Source organism: Prionailurus viverrinus, chromosome B3 (genome assembly GCF_022837055.1).
Source record: "Prionailurus viverrinus isolate Anna chromosome B3, UM_Priviv_1.0, whole genome shotgun sequence".
Lineage (NCBI taxonomy): Eukaryota > Metazoa > Chordata > Mammalia > Carnivora > Felidae > Prionailurus > Prionailurus viverrinus.
In genome coordinates, this window is record NC_062566.1 from 12488614 (window position 1) to 12505850 (window position 17237).

Below are 17237 nucleotides of genomic sequence, written 5' to 3' on the forward strand. Positions count from 1 at the left end.
GACTGCTTGGCACCAGGCGATGCATGTTTTATAAACTTTTAGATGTCAGCCAGTTGGGAGGCCCAGAGCTCTCTCTTGATGACCGTCCCCATCATCTCCCCCTGTGTGACCTCTGATGTTCCTCAGGGAGAATCCCAGAGGGCCCACTCACATCCCCCTGTCGGTACATCCTGGGGCCTGTTTACTTGGGGCTGTTACCTGGCGGTTCTGAGTCCGAGAGCTGACCCAGCTTAAACAGGTTGAACCCTGGGTTGGTCACTTAATAGCTGGGGGGGGGGGGGGGGGGGGGGCGGGTCTCCGGCACGTCTGTATCTTTGCTCATCCGAAGAAGAGTAAAGTCCTTCCTTTGCAGAGTCGTGAATATCTGGTGAGAGAACGGATGTGTGAGCGCCCCCTCCCCTCCCCCTTCCCCTCCCCCTCCCCCTCCCCCCCTCCCCCCTCCCCCCCCACCTTGCAGAATCTGGGCTTGTGACGGGACCCGCCGGGGAAGTACAGAAATAGCCCCGCGGGATCTGTGCTCTTTAAGAAGTGGCGCGGTGGGGAGAGGCTCTAACGTTTGTAAAGACGCAGCACCTTCACCCTGAGAAGACACTGCTGCCGCTTCCGGCTGAGGACGGGCGCGGAAGGCGCCGCCACAAGCTGGGAGCGCGACCCTGATCGGCCCGGGATCGTGGGAGCACCGCGCCTGGTTCTTGTGTCCCCACGGCAGCCCACACCCCCGCCCGTGCCTCGGAAGTGCGTCCGCCTGTACTCATCGGGCTACTGACGGTCCGAGTGCCAGGGGTGAGCAGAAACCCTGGGGCCACACCAAGAGCTTCAGACAGCCCTCTCTTTGAGAAAGGCCTTTTGTTTTTAGGTCCAAGTATTTGTGCGACTCATCGGATCTGAAGTAACCGTGGCCTTTGACCTCTGCTGCCCGCACCTTGCTACCCTGCCCTTTACACGGTGTCTGACCTTGTTCCTGGAGTGTAGTTTCTTACGATCGAAGTTTCGTGAAATGCTCAGCTTGCCTGATGTGCCTATGCATTTCTGGTCTGATTCCAGAACACTTACAGCTTGTTGCCTTTGAACATATATTCACATTTCTTACTATAGCCATCCTACCCCCCCCCCCCCCCCACACTGGGGTTGGGGGGGGAGGAAGCCCAGATTGTAGAGGCCCCGGGACAGGCCAAGGTCATCAGCTAGAAAGTAACATTTTGAACACCGCCAGGGGGCCACACCCCCGTGTGGGCCTGCTTGGGTCTCACATGCCTCCTGACAAGGTATGCTGGCCACGAGGTACCAACAAGGACAGGGAAATGCGAAGTTGGAGTCCTTCGTCCCAGAGTCACCTGAGGGCAAACCTGGCTCGGCCTAACTTTTGTCAGTGGAAGGTACAGGAAAAGTCTACGGATCAGTCAAAAACGAAGTACAGATTTCTCTATCTTATGTATTCAAATTTTCTGCTAGCTGATTTAATGGAGGGAGGGAGAAGAGCTTCCGTCTTCAGCAATTTGCATGCTGCAAAGACTCAGCTGTCAGAAATAAAGCAAAGCCTTCACGCAGAACACCTCCAAGCGACATGTGTGAACACACACATGCCACACGTAGCTCAGCTCCCCTGCCTCAGAAGCGTGGGGACTCTTCCAGAAAGGGAGGGGAACAAAATCAGAGACCAAAAATGCATACAGAATTCTTTTTATTTAACTTAAACCATGTAGTACTTTAACTACTAGAAAAAAGCAGAGTAAGAGAAACTAAAGTTGCCTTAGCTTCAGCCATTCAAAATAGACAAAGTTTCTTTTTTTTTTCATAATGTAAAGAATCCAGAGTATATCGCAGTAACAGGAATAAATTCTTACAACAGAATATACAAAAACATTTTGAAATTTTTTTCATCTGATTTTTTTTTATATAAACAGAGGATTTTTTTTTTAGGAATAATTTATACACAGAAAGTCATTTTATGTAACAAATTGGCCATGTTATTACCTTTTTTTATACTTTTTTAAAAAACTTTTTTTAAACAAGAAAACTCAGAAAATGCATTATTTGCGATGCATCCATTCCATTGCGCCTTCTGGTTTGATTCTTTTTTCTCTTTGCCCCAGAGGTAGACACGCTGGCAAACCTCTCACCTCAACCTCACTGGCTTAGAAAGCAGACAGGTGTTTTCGCCAAGCACCTGTTCCACCTGTGGGTGTGTGTATGCAACGCCAAACATCTGAATGAACAGTTGAAAACAAAAAACCAATTGTTTCTGGACCTTTCTCCCATGTAGTGCAAAACATCCAGATGTTTCTAACGATGGAGATTTTGTGGAGTAGTGTAGACATGGCCAATAATCCATTGGGAGCGAGAGGAAATGGAGTCCGACTTAAACACATTTTTGTGTGTGTGTGTGTGTGTACTTTTTACGCAAAAGGACTTGTTTTGGACTGGAAAAATGTATCTTCGGTGTTCTGCCTTAAAGAAAAGAAATAGGGTCTCTTCCTTGTTAGAACAAAGCGCTAATCACGATATGAGGCATGTAAGCAAACGGCCTGTGCGCACAGAGTTATCATCATTAGCGTGATAAGTCTGCATGCTGTGATCACCGCGCCATCAGGTCCTTCCCTCTCCAGGCACTGCATGCCCACGGTGACGGCCCGACCAACCAAACCAGACGCTCAGGAGTGCCAGGGCCACCGCTGGGCTGCAACGCCTCTGCTGGGTGCTTGGCCAATGAGGCTCCTTCAGTCTTACACTCCAAAGGGAAATGACCAGTGAAAGATGATCCCCTTCCCAACCAGAGGGTTCTGGAAGACCAAGATACTGAAGATACAGAACTACTTCTTAAATCATCATCATTCCTTTGTTATAAACTAGGGCACAAAGCATGGGGGAAAAGAGGGTGAACCAACGGCCTGGGTCAGGGGGAAAAAAACAAAAACAAAAACTTTTTTTTTTTTTTTGGCATATTGTAAAGCTAGCTAGTAAACAGGTGTCCTAAAAAATGGATCACAAACACACATTTGCACACACAGAGGAAAAAAAGTGTCTTTAAATTATTTTCGGCAATTATAAACTACAAACATTTTATAAAATTATTCTATGTTCTTACAAAAATGCAATGAAACATTTAATTAGTTCTTGTAAACCAGATCTTCGTCAACTGACTACCCGTAATCTACTGGACTTAAGAGCCCTATTGAAAACACTAATGAGTGACTAATTAAAACAATGTTTACCAGAAAGATGTGGACACACACAAACGTGGACGTACAGATGAGTGATCATTATGTTCTTGCATAACAAAGTAAAACAAAACCCTAAAGTCATGCCCCAGAACTGACAACCGACCGTTGTGATGCAGTTCGCATTCTTGAACGATCTCACTTAACTGCAACGACCGTTTACAAAGTAGGATGTCAGGTTTATTTGTTGAAACCAAATGCCCTTGGATAACTGTTGCGCCTTGATGTGGTCTGATACCGTCAGAAACCATCAAGTTCAAAACGTGGCCCACACTTCTTGCTAGCCCTGTACCCTTCTGCTCGCCACTCTGCTCCATGTCACGTCATGACCCTGGTACAGTGGTTTCCCGCTGCCTGATCATCCCACCCTCAAGGGGTGTTCATCTGCTTTTTCTCTAAATGACCAACTAGCCATCTAAGCCGGACGCCCAAAATGAAACCCTCTGGCCTGTCCAAGGTCTGTATCTTCAGCATCTCTGGCAACAGAGGTTCAATCTACACAACATCCTCTCTTGAAGTTCTCATTTGTGCCACCGACTAGTCAGAGGGGAGGAAGAAAGTTTGACTTTCATCACTGGTGCTTAGAGAGTGGATCTGGTCCGTATCGCCCAATGCTGCTTAGCCCAGGAAATTAAAAAAACAAAACAAAAACAACAACAATGACAAAAACAGCCGACAAACACAGAAGTAACAGTAACAAAAGAACCCCAAACCTTAAATGCGTTTCTGGGACTGCTGGAATGGGCCAAGGCATACTGTGGAGCATTACTGTCAACCGGAGGGTGCCTATGTTTTGGAAAGGAGTTGCCTTTGACACTGGCCACCCCGGGGAGGACCCGGCAGTGACAGCTGAGGACCTTGGGCCAAGCATCCTAGCCTTCTCACCGATCTGAACTATAGTGTGACCTTGCCACAACAGCAGCCTGCATCATGCACAGCCGCCCACCGACGGAGGTGAGCCGCTGAGAAAGAGGCTTTGGTGGGACAGACTGGCCTAGAATTTGGCATCATACTCGGCTCGGAAATCTGTTATCCCGACCAAAACACACCATACCTCACGCCAAGCATTTTGCCGTCGGGTAGTTCCACAGTCACCACTTTTTTTTTTTTTTTTTTTTTTAATTTTACCAAGCCACTTTTCCTACCATTGAAATGTCGTCCCAAGTCCTAAGAGACAGGTTGGAAGGAGAGGCCGCTGCCGGCCACGAACACGGTCTTCCATCTTCCAAGGAGGAAGCTCATTCCAACTGTGTGTCAAACGTCACGACATCCCACAAAGGAGAGCTGGAGTGGTCTGGGCGTCACACGGCTGACGTTCGACAGTGTCTCCAGAACACGCCAGCTCCTGCTGCCTCGGGGAAGGGCTGTGTGTGCTAACGTTTTAATGCTCACATCAATTCCATGATGTGCCTCAGTGGTTCACGTCACTTCAAGCAGCGTGAGCTGCCGTCAGGAGGAGGTTGCGTGGAAAAATGCCACAACGCAGCTTGATTAAATTATGTGGAGCATACGAAAGAGAAAAATCAAGAAGAGGTGGGAAAATCAGCATAAAATGAGGCTAGAACTGTGGACAGATGATGCCTTGGTAAAGTCAAGGTGGGTGGTTTGGTCCAGTAAAATGACTGCACCGTCACGCAAGCAAAATTTTCTTTTATTTAAGTGTTTCTGAAGCTTTCGTTAGGATGGGCACTACGCTATTACTGTTTTCTTTCTACTTAAAGAGAAACCACCTACGTAAAACAAAGACAGAAGGACACCAACAACTCGAGGACAGTTGAAACAAAACCCTTAGAACCAGCTGAATGATCTGTAGAAATCCAGTTGTGGAAACCGGTAGGTTTGTGCAAAAGAGGAGAGGCTCCTATTCCCAGGGGTCACCTACAGTGCGGAAGAAGAAAACCCTGATCCGACAGTATTTCTCAGTGACCTTAAGATGCCAGGGGGCTGGGGCAAGAGAGTAGTGTGCTCGCAGGACGGAACTGCGGTGCGGGATCTGAAAGGAGCCACCGCCCTTCGGGAAAACCGCCACCGCGTCTCCCAGAGAGTATCACCGGTGCCTGCGAGAGCAGCGTCTGGAAGCGGGCAGCGCGCCGTCCGCCCGGGAGCAGCAGGTGATGGGATGGAGGTGAGGCCCCGGGCAGGAGGCAGTGCCACCCGGGGAGAAGGCCGGGCGCCGACCGCCAGCCCCTTCCAGCCCGCAGGTTTGGTCTCTGTTTTCCCCGGGGGTGGGGGGGGGGGAGGAGGAGAGGAGGGTGAGGTGGAGGAACAGTCTGGGGGGCGGGGCGGGGGGGGGGGTAGCTTTTCTCTCACGTGCATCCTCGAGTGCGGGAAGGCCTGCTTTCTCGGGCAGGAGGCCTGGCAGGCCAGGGGCTCAAAGCGCTGATGTGGCCGCACCACCGAACTGAACCGGCGCAGGCCTGGGCCTCGGCGGCCAGAGCAGCGGCCCGAGACCCGGACACCGCACGCGTACAGGTGCGGTTACGCCCAGAGACTGACTGCCCCCCCCCCACCCCCCGCGGTGCTCCCTGTCCTCAAAACCTGCAAAACGAGCGCTCTTCCGGATGACAGAATCTGTGTGTCATTCACTCTGCGCAAAGTCCGTTTCAGTGACGGCCTGGGACAGCCGGGCGGCCTCCCCCCGCCCGCCAGGAAGGGAATCCTAAGGAGGAGCCTCTTAGGAGACCAAGCGAGGAGGAGGAGGAGGAGGAGGAGGAGGAGGAAGAAACGAGACATCTGGGAGAAAGGCAAGCTGTCTGAAATGAGCGCAGAGGTGGGTTAGTGTTGCTTCGACCCCCGAATGCAGCCTCCTGGCCTCTCCCTGCCTCATGTGCTCGGCCTGTGGTGTGGATGAGGTTACCGATATCAACGGCATATTGTCAGGTGCTGAGAGATGGGATATGTATTCTTCTGTATATATACACATATAAAAAAGAAGAGTGAGGTAGATAAATGTTTGAAAACCAAAACCAAAACACGAAAACAAAACCAAAAAACCAAAAGAAACCCGAAAACTGTCCTGTCTTACACACACGCACACGCACACACATACGCACACAAAACCCTTTCCTCAGTATTTAAATTCATCACTGGGGGCTTCTCTACAGTGATTGAAACTGGTATCACAAAATAAATTAGAACTCCTACATAGAATACCTTCTTAACTTTTTTTCTTTTTCTCATTTTTTTTTTTCTTAAGGGAGAAAAACCATGGGGCAGAGGCTAGAGAACATTGCAGGACTTAAGGTACTGACCAGAAAAAGCACGACATGCTTGCTTTCTCGTGTTTCATCTCGTCACGACTAGCAACCATCAGACTTTAGCTTTGTTCCTCCTCGTAATTGAAACATTTCCATCCCAGAAGCAACTCGGGTGCTGTCATCACTCTGGTGAGAAGTGCTAAAAACTAAACAAAACAAGACCCCCGGGCCCCGAGGACTGGGATTCCTGGCCGAGGAGAAGCGAGCCAGCGCCAGGGCTCTGGTCCCTCCCCTGCCCCCCCCACCCCCCCCCCCCGGGGAGCGCACCAGGCTCCAGGGCCATCGGCCACCATGGTGCCCATGCGTGCCCGACCCCTCCGGCCCTGCACCCTGGAGGGGGTGGGGGTGGGGGGCTGGCTGACGCCCTGAGGAGGCCACCCCCGTGGCTCCCTCCCCGCCAGTGCCCAGGAGGCCCCCCAGGGAGTTTCTGGTTCTGGAGACAGGTAGGTGGGTCTGGAGGGTGGTGGCGGAGGCCATGGAGGGGCCCGCCGGACCCCGCTCCGCTGCACCCTTGGACTCAGCAGCTGTTTTTCATGGGATGGAAGGATTAAATATCCATTAAAAAAAAAAAAAAAAAAAAAGAAGTAATCCAAATGCCTAGCGTCTGCAGTTCAAACTGCTGTTGTACCCAGGAATTAAAAAAATAGAGATATGTGTGTCACAACCAAAACGAAGGTGAGGGAAAGTGAAGGTGAGACTGTCCAACAACGCGACTAGAAACACTGAACGAGGACGTGCGACGTATTTAACCTTTTGTTTTCTGACCTGAGTTTGCGTCATGTCTTGCACTGTAACAGACTCCAGCGCGGTGAGACAGCAGGCCGGGTGGGGGGTGGGGGGCACTGCCTCCCTCGCCAGCCTTGTGCCCACACAGCCTACGGGTGAGAACGTAACTAACAGGCAGGGGGAGCGGGGAGGGGAGGGCGTATTTATAAAAAGGCATCAAACAGTTCATGGCAAATTATGTTCGAGAAGTATCGATTACTGGGAAGAGAGGAAGAAAGTCACGCACTCTAGTACAAAGCATAAGAAGTTTCTTGGAGTGAGCAGAGAGGGAAGGAGGGTAGACCTGAAGGTTTTCATAGATTAAATCCACAAAGATAAAGGACAAAAAAAATAGCAGCTTTTTTTTTTTCTGTACAGACGTATAGATGAATATCTGAACCGTAAAAAAGTTATAAAAGTGACATTAAAGACGATGTGTATGCAAATGTTTCATGGTCTAACATAGAACTGTAAGACCCATGAAGAAGTCCTAGTAACAGAGAAAATGTCAACAAAGCTTAGAATGCTTGAATCCATTTACTGCTTTGCTTCTTACTGTTGTGGTGGTGTTTGAATTTCTTTTCCTTGCAAACCTGCATAAACAGTTGGGCTGAGTCCCTGGAAACCCCTTCCCATCTGTGTCCTGGGGGCCGGGAGCGGGGGGGCCAAGGGCGGGGGGGGGGGACAGGAGACTGGCACGTGGATGACCTTGACTCAAAGCCTGTCTTCCAGGCTCACGACAGGGCCTGTTTCCTCCACAATTCCGGGGGGCTAGCAGGTGGGGGTGGGGGAGAGGGGCAGGGAAGCCGGGTTCAACTTCTCCCAGTCTCCACCGAGAGAAAATCCCATCCTGTCCACTTCCCCCCAAACAATAGCCTAGTCAGAAAGCGATCAGACCTGTGTGAACGTAAGACTTGAAAAGAACGCCAGGGGCGACCAGATGGAGTGCATCATCCACGTGGCTCTTAAATGACGTGACTAGATACCATGCTTGCCCCATGCCTCTGGAAACAAGGAGATAAGTGCGGGGGTCATGAGGGAGGAAGTTCAGGGTTTTGGCAGAATTTGGCAGCATTAAAATGGTGACAACCTTGAATGAATGATGGCCCTTTTTAAATCTCATTATGTCCCTAAAAAGGTTAAAGATACAGTTAAAAAAATCCCGTCTCAAGGTGTTTTGTTTTGTTTTGTTTTGTTTATAAAGACCTACGGTGACAGGCAGGTGTGTACAGGGGCAATGGGGGTGGGGGCCGCAGGGAGGGACAGCCATTTCCTCAATCTGATCAAAAGGGCTTCCCAGCTGGGGTTGCGGCAAATGTTTTTCTATCATGAAGCAGAAAGAAAGAGAAAGGTGAGAGAGAGAGAGAGAGAGAGAGAGAGAGAGAGAGAGAGAGAAGGGGCGGGGGGAGAGGGAGGGAGACAGATAATGAGAGGAGAGACCGGGAAAGAGTGAAGAGACTCGATTCTCAAGTGTTCTGTTGCTATTAAGTGTTGTCATTAAGGTTCTTAAAGGCCCATGTCAGTTAAGGGTTCGGGTAGGGAAATAAAAAGCTGCTTGCATATTGAAAAAAGGAACATCCCAAATGTGTTTACTGCAGAGAAGCCGTCTCCCGTGGGCAGCAATGGCAGTTCTGAAGATCCACTGAGGTACAGGAGGCTGTGAATAGATTGTTAAAACTCTCTCCCCCCACCCGCCGCCGAGCGTGCACACACGTTACTGTTTGCACGGGATCCGGGATCCGAGGATCAGCAGGTCGAAGACTGGGGCAGAGGCAAGGCCCTCTCGTTCTTGCGTCCCCCGTTCATGTGCGCGTAAGGCTGTCTCTCGTCGAAGCTGGCTCGGAGAACCAGCACGCCGGGGCCCGGGCCGTTCTCGGCCTTGTGTCCTGAGTGTCTGTCGGGCAGCGGCAGGGAGGACGAGGAGGCGGAGGGGTCCAGGGGGACGCTCTCCATGTCCTCCGGCTCCAGATCCAGCTCCTCCGGCTCGGGCGGCTTGTTCTCCTCGCTGTAGTAGAAGGAGACCTCCCGGAAGCCGGGTTCCATCTCGTCCTTGATGCTGCTGATGATCTCCAGGAAGGAAGGCCTCATCTTGGGGTTGTACTGCCAGCACATGCGCATCAGTTCAAACCTGAGGCGGAGACAGACAGACGGTGGGCCCGGCCGCGCACGGTGGCTCCGGGGCCACCTGCTGTGGCCTCCCCCCACGCGCGGGCACTGAGAGCAGGGAGGCAGCTGGGCCATTTCTCTCTTGACCACCCGACTGGCCCCACGCCGCTTTCGCTCCGGGGACCCAGGACCCTCCCCGGGGCCAAAACCCAACCTCTCATTTCCTGAGGACAAATCTAGGTTTACACAGAGTCTGGCATGACAGGTGTTATGGGGACAGTGCTAAGAAATAAAAATACAAACAAAAACCTACAGAGCGTCCTATCTGAAGTGTCTCTTGGAGCCACCAGTGAAACATTACTTCCAGAATTAGAGTGCAGGAAGCCTCTGGTTTCTCACTAATAAGGCTTAAGAATGGGGGCACCTGGGTGGCTCAGTTGGTCGAGCATCTGACTCTTGACTTCCACTGCTTCCCTTCTGCTACTGTTGTCACCAGAAGATTCTATTCTCTGTTTTGTTTTAAAAGTTCTGGCTAAAGAGGGGTGCCTAGGTGGCTCAGTCGGTTAAATGTGCGACTTCAGCTCAGATCATAGTCTCATAGTTTGCCAGTTCCAGCCCCGCATTGGGCTCTGTGCTGACAGTGTGGAACCTGCTTGGGATTCTCTCTCTCTCTCTCTCTCTCTCTCTCTCTCTCTCTCTTCCCCCCCCCCCCCCCCCCCCCCCCCGCTCTCTTTCTGCCCTTCCCTGCTTGGACTCTCTCAAAATAAATAAAAATAAACTTAAAAAAAAAAAAAAGGCTTAGGAGCGATCACAGCTATCCCGACAGTGACCCTCCCTTTCGTGCCACCTATGCAATTTCTAAGCTTCCTTCTGGGGCCTGGGGCTGGGCACGGCTGGCAGTGACGGGGGAAGGCCACAAGACAGAAGGAGCGTGCATCTAGGGTCTGAGGTCCCGGTCTAGCGCCGCCCAGGCTGCCTGCTGCCTGCCCCACCACCCGGGCTCTGGCCTCGGGTCCAGTCTGAGCCAAATGAATCAGAGTCCTATGAAGACGTGTAGCCAGATGCCGACAAGGCGGGAAGGTGCGAGGGGCCCTGCCTAGGCAAGCGGGCGGGCAAAGAACATGGCATGAAGCCTGTCCCGGGTCTCACCAGCTGGACCACGGTGGCACTTGGGCCACAAACCTCTGTGAAGCCTTCAGAGTCCAGTGGACCACAGGAGGTGGCCGTCCCCCGCCCCCCGCCGGAGAGCAGGAGGCTGCACAAGGAAGAAGGAGGGACGGTGTTGTGGTACAGCCAGCAGCCTGGACCCAGGGGAGGCCTGGGCTTGGACAAGGGTTCAGGATGACCAGGGGAGGAGGGCGTACTTCTTATGAACCCAGAATGCAGAGAGACCCAGCTGAGTGGACCTTGGGAGCAAAAAGGAGGGTGACTGACATCCAGGCTGGCCACAGAGCCAGAGGAGATTATGGTTCCGAGAAGGGGTTGGCGGGCGGCCCTTTCTCGCGTGAGCTTGGCACAGAAGAGCCTTCCCTTCCATTACTCTTCTCGCCAGAAGATACTATTCTCTGTTTGTTTTAAAACTTCTGGCTAAAGAGGGGCATTAAGCGGTTAAGCTCATGATCTCACAGTCTGTGGGTTCGAGCCCCACATGTGGTGCTGTGCAGACAGCCCAGAGCCTGGAGCCTGCTTCCGATTCTGTCTCCCTCTCTCTCTCTGCCCCTCCTCTGCTCACGCTCTCTCAAACATTAAAACAATTTTTAAAACTTCTGGCTGGGGCGCCTGGGTGGCACAGTCGGTTAAGTGTCCGACTTCAGCCAGGTCACGATCTTGCGGTCCGTGAGTTCGAGCCCCGCGTCGGGCTCTGGGCTGATGGCTCAGAGCCTGGAGCCTGTTTCCGATTCTGTGTCTCCCTCTCTCTCTGCCCCTCCCCCGTTCATGCTCTGTCTCCCTCTGTCCCAAAAATAAATAAACGTTGAAAAAAACAAAACAAAACAAAAAAAAAAACTTCTGGCTAAGTCAGAGTGGCCAAAATGAACAAATCAGGAGACTATAGATGCTGGCGAGGATGTGGAGAAACAGGAACCCTCTTGCACCGTTGGTGGGAATGCAAATTGGTGCAGCCGTTCTGGAAAACAGTGTGGAGGTTCCTCAAAAAATTAAAAATAGACCTACCCTATGACCCAGCAGTAGCACTGCTAGGAATTTACCCAAGAGAGACAGGAGTGCTGATGCATAGGGGCATTTGTACCCCCATGTTTATAGCAGCACTTTCAACAATACCCAAATTATGGAAAGAGCCTAAATGTCCATCAACTGATGAATGGATAAAGAAGATGTGGTTTATATACACAATGGAGTACTACGTGGCAATGAGAAAGAATGAAATATGGCCCTTTGTAGCAACGTGGTTGGAACTGGAGAATGTTATGCTAAGTGAAATAAGCCATGCTGAGAAAGACAGATACCACATGTTTTCACTCTTATGTGGATCCTGAGAAACTTAACAGAAACCCATGGGGGAGGGGAAGAAAAAAAAAAGAGGTTACAGTGGGAGAGAGCCAAAGTATAAGAGACACTTAAAAACTGAGAACTGAAGGTTGATGGGGGGTGGGAGGGAGGGGAGGGTGGGTGATGGGTATTGAGGAGGGCACCTTTTGGGATGAGCACTGGGTGTTGTATGGAAACCAATTTGACAATAAATTTCATATATTAAAAAAAAAAACTTCTGGCTAAAGAAGACACTTTTCAATAAAAACAGCTAAATGGAAGGCTTGACTGACCACTTGCTCGTTTGGCCTCAGGGAAGAAGCCCAGGGGGCACGGAGACCAGTCTGCAAAGACAAAGCCCTAAGCCAACCTGGCCAAGCTACCTTGGAAGTCCTGCGGGGAAAGGTGTCCGGTCTGGCCCGGGAGGGAAGAGTACGTGACCTGCAGGGAGGGTGGGAGCCTGAGAGAGGCTTTCTGCCTGTGTCGCTGCCGGGTTTTAGAAATCAGTTTTTGCAGATTATGTTGTACTGGACCAGCAACACCCACCTGTTCACATATGTCTGTGGCTGCTTTCAAGGGACACCTGCTAGGTGAGTAGCTGGAACAGAGACTGCCTGGCCTAGAAGCCCAAGATACCGGCCGTGTGGCCCTTTATGGAAAACGTTTACCACTCGTGCTCTAGCAGAAAAAGATGTGGACAAAATACGAAGACCAGATTTTTGGCCTTGGCCACGCCGCTAACCATGTGGCAGGGCTAACCTTTGGTTAATGCACCCAGTAACACACAGGGTGTTGGGCAGGCGGGGTTTTGTGTGTGTGAACTGCTTGAATCCTCTCAAGTCCTAGAAGTAGGTGCATTGTAACATGTCCCCATTTTGTAGATGAAGCAGCAGAAACACCAAGAGGGTAAATAATTTGTCCAAGGTCCCCAAACTGGTGAGGCGGGAGCAGGATGGCATTCTCTGCGAAAGAGTATGGTTGTGCTTTGAAAACCACCTACCTCAGGAAAAGGAATTTTCTCCACCTCAACAAGGGAAACCATGGTTCCCCTAGGAGAGCCGTTCCTGTCCTCATAGTCACCGTGTGACAGCTCCTGCCTGGGGTCACGTGGCACACAAGCCTGCCTTCCCTTACCTCCCATTGCTGCCCAAGAGAAAGGACTCCCTTCCCACCCCCCACCCCCAACAAATGGGGCCATAAATACTCGAAACCCCTCTCTGTGGCTCGGCTGTGATTTCCTCTCTGGCTGACTGACTCGTCCCTGAATAGAAGCGCAGCCAAGGCCAAGAACATGTGATGTGCCCTGGCTCAGTGCCCCTGTGGCCAGGGGGAGGGGGGGAGGTGCTGAGAGGTGCCACCAGTGACTGGAGTGACATCAGCACAAACAAACCATGTGATGCCTCTGTTAAAGCCTTCCAGGGCTGCCCATAAAAGGAAGTCTTTCTTACTCTGTAGGACTCAAGACCTTGTTTACACTATCTCCACAAGAAAACTTTCCAGTAGACTCTAGAAGGATTTATGAGCTGATAAAACTCTTCTTTAAAAAGGCACATGTTTTCCCCCTCTCTCTGCCCCTCCCCTGCTTGCTCGCTCTCTCAAAAATAAATAAACATTAAAAAAATTTTTTTAAAGGCACGTTTTAGAACTAGTCCGTTCTGGAGCAGTGCTTTACCCAAGGCCCCCTCGTGGGGGGTGAGGGGATGTGCAGACCCTCCACCTGGGGCAGGAACAGGACCAAAGGGGGCTGCTGCCCTGCTGTGAAGCCACTTCACAGAGGCAAGTGGGACCCGAGGAGGTGGTGTGAGGGAAGAGGGACGACTGTCCCGACCCCTCCCATCCTGCACATAGGGGGCCTCAGGATCGCCACCTTCCTCTAGGCCCTGCTGCATGCACGCAGGTGGTGATCACAAGCCCAGGTGTGAGAGGCAGCCCAGCCTCGGCCCCGTGACAACCCAACCGATGCAACAAAGACCAGATTCTAGAAAGGCCCTGCAGGGCTTGGCACACCCCTCCTCCACCTCCTCCTGGCAGCCTAGAACAGCCAGGATTGTCTTATGAGCCGCTTCTCAGCGGTGCCTGCCAGTGGGACGGCAGGCCTGCCCCTCGCCTTGTCCCATGTCACTCTGGCTTTGGACTGAGACCAGACTCAGGGCCCAGGTACCACGGGATGGCCTGTAGTTGCGAGGCCAAGCACACACCAATGGCCCTTCCTGACTGTTTGGATTCTACTCAAGCACCCTATTCCCACACAACCAGCACAGGATCACAGCAAGGGGGAAAACCATATTTGAAGACTACAAGAACCACCAGAGTCCCCTGAATGTGTGTCAGTCTCCTCTGTGAGTTCGTGACTCTCTGGGGTAAAAAGTTCCAATTCTTTCCTGCGTTGTGTATACTGAGCACTGCCCTGGCAAGGATCTGGACCTGTGGCACCGTGGAAGTTTTACCGAAAAAGACATGGCTTCTTGGCCCAGGGCTTACAGCTCGCTGCACCTCTGCTCGAGCCCTCTCCTGCAGCATTACAACCCGGTCCTTCTGCCACCCAGCTTCTGAAAGCTGGGGCCTCGCCTCGCAGCCCTGTCTCTGGGACGTCAGCGGTCGGCACGCAGACACAGGCGCTCAAGGACACTCGCGGTGGCGGTACAGAGACGAGAGCTTAAGAGAAGGTTAAGGACAGGCTTTGTCGTCCTTAAAGCCTGAGTGCTCTGTGCGGTTGAGGGGAGAGGGATTCTTGGCTGCTCCAGAGGAGCCCATCCCACCTGCTTGTAGTTACCACCAAGACGCCGCTGCTGAGCCGAAGCCCCCCACAGCCACTGCACGCCAGCCCCCAGGTTACCCTACTGGTGCCCGCTCACACCTCTGGAGCCACACAGTGGAAGTGGTTTCTTTCCCACCCGGGCGCCCAGCAGGGCTTTTGGGCAACGCCCAGGAGCTCAGTGACGTTCCTCTCCTCTGGCAGAAACGGGAGTCCGCTCTTTTGTGCCCCGTAACAAAAGAACCCCTCTCCCAGAACACTTCTTCTTTACGTAAGCTCATCAATAAATTCAGATGAACAACACGGACACTCCCTGCGCCATCAGCTAACCTCCTTCCATTCTGTTGTTTTCTTCGGAGGGAGAACAATTTGCCAGGGGGGTTCTGGAGGGCAAAGCAGAAATGCCTCCGGAATTAAACACGTAATATCCAAGAGTAACCTCTCCATGTGAATTTCCTTGTCACTCTATGCTGGGAACAGGAAGTCTACCGCCTTTCCCATGGCAGGTGGGCTGCTTCCCAGGCATATTAAATTAATACCAAAACTCCAGTCACCGGGAGGTGGATCAACTTTAGGGAGTCCCAAAGTTTCTCAGAGGCCGTTTCTCTGAGTCAAAGAGACAGCTCAAAAATAAAACCTCTCCTCCCGCTACCCCAAACCACACGAACAAAACCGACACCTGCTTTCTCAGACTGTGGCTAAGCTTCCTACACCACCATCAGCCCCAGGATCAGCCTCTATTCTGGCAACAGACCCTCGGATGCAAACTCAGCAGGCATCACTCCTTATACTCCATTACTGAGATTTTTCTTTTTCTCTGAAGGAAGATTTTTCTTATAATGAGCTGATAAGAATACAGTGACCACACTGTTCATGGAGAACAGTCACCTGTGAGGCAACCTGGGAGTCAGTGGGGTGTGGTACCCAGCCCGCAGTGATCCCCACCTCCTGGGGTTCATGCCTCCCGTAATCTCCTCCCACATCACAGAGGACCACCCCTGAGGTTTGGCCATGAAGGACACTGTGGCATCTGCTCCGCTCTGGAGTCCTTTGCTCTTGGGCAAGCTACAGGCCCATGGCCCAAAACTAGCCTACTGTCCAATTTTTTTGGTGAGGCCTCTGAGCTAAGAATGGTTTTTATATTTGTAAATGGTTGAAAAAAAAATCAAAATAAGAATATTTTGTGACATGAAAATTATGTGAAATTCAAATCTCAGTATCCCCAAGTAAAGTTTTACCGGAGCACAGCCACACTCATTCACGTGGCATCTGTGACTGCGTTTGCACAATGAGATCGTATGAGACCACAGAGCTGAGAACACTTCCTATCTGTTTTTCTAGAGGTAAGTTTGCCAAGCCCTGCTTGGAGAAGCCAGCTGCATGCCACTTGCAAGTGGGTCCCGGCCCTAGTCAAGCCTTCTGATGACTGGAGCCTCGTGAGAGACCCTGAGCCAGAGCCATCCCGCTAAGCCGCTCCCAGGTTCCAGGCCTTCAGAAACTCCATGAGATGGTAAATGCTCATTGTTGGGTTTGGGATAATGACCCACTGTGTAAAAAACTAATACAGGTGCACAGAGGAAGCGTTTCCATGCTAGGGAAGAAAATGTGAGGGGCGCCTGGGTGGCTCAGTTGGTTAAGTGTCCGACTCTTGGTTTTGGCTCAGGTCATGATCTCACGGGTTTGTGAGTTCAAGTCCCCGGTCGGGATCCATGCTTGCAAAGCCTGCTTGGGATTTTCCTCCTTCTCTTTCTTTGCCCCTCTCCCCTGTTTGTGTGCTCTCTCTCTCTCCCTCCCTCTCTCCCTGCCTCTCTCTCTCTCTATATATATATATATGTGTGTGTGTGTGTGTGTATACATGTAAATTAAATGTATTATTATGTACCTATTTAATATAAATGCAAATTAATAAACATGTACTAAGTGACTTTTTGAGTCTCTTCTAACTTTGGGTTCTGAAACCTGAAGAGGCTAACTGGGAAGGTTCTTGAGGGATCTGGGAAACCCCATCCCCCCTCCCTGACCCATATACACGGCCCTCTGAGAAATGGGGCCTCCTGTCATTGGTGGGTCTACTCTGCACCCCATGTCCAGGCCCATGCAGGCTTCCTAGTCCAGCCCCAGGCTCAAATGATCAGGGGGCTCCCCCACCCTCAAAACACAAACACACACACACACACACATACACGTAGATGCCAGAATGCTGCTTCCCCTATGGCAGTCTTGGGTCCTCTTTCTTAATTCCATACCAGCTATCCCTGGGCTTCAGCTGAACAAACATTGAGAAGCAGCAGTTAGGAAGCATAAGGCTCAGCTAATGCACTCCAGAAGCACGGGGTGCCGCACCGAGTCCCCCAGCCCAGAGGTCCTACAGCCGCATGGTCAGAGCCATGGGAACAAGGCCTACCACATCAACGTGGATTCAGTTTTGGTAGCAACAAAGTGCTTCAGAAAAAATACACAAAACCCTGGTTTGTTGATGGACAGTGGTTTCTGCTTCCCAAGCTGTGGTAGTCCGATTCTAAGATGCTCCCCCAGATTCCTGCCCCTGGGGTCAACGCCCTGTATAACCCCTCACCTGAATGTGGGTCAGACTAAGAAAGATGATGGGGTTTCACCTCGTTATGGAGTTTTCTCATCAGCTGACTCTGA

At 51.4% G+C, this 17237-nt stretch overlaps 1 protein-coding gene across 2 annotated transcripts in view; it reads right to left on the reverse strand.

The window, feature by feature from the left end:
- Positions 1-1664: 1664 nt before the first annotated feature.
- IGF1R (insulin like growth factor 1 receptor) overlaps positions 1665-17237 on the reverse strand; it is a 309638-nt gene continuing 294065 nt past the window's right edge. For both annotated transcript variants that reach the window (XM_047862425.1, XM_047862426.1), the window contains exon 21: positions 1665-9368. In XM_047862425.1, coding sequence (XP_047718381.1) covers positions 8987-9368 — 382 coding nt within the window. In that variant the 3' untranslated portion in view covers positions 1665-8986. The remainder of the gene's footprint in view (positions 9369-17237) is intronic.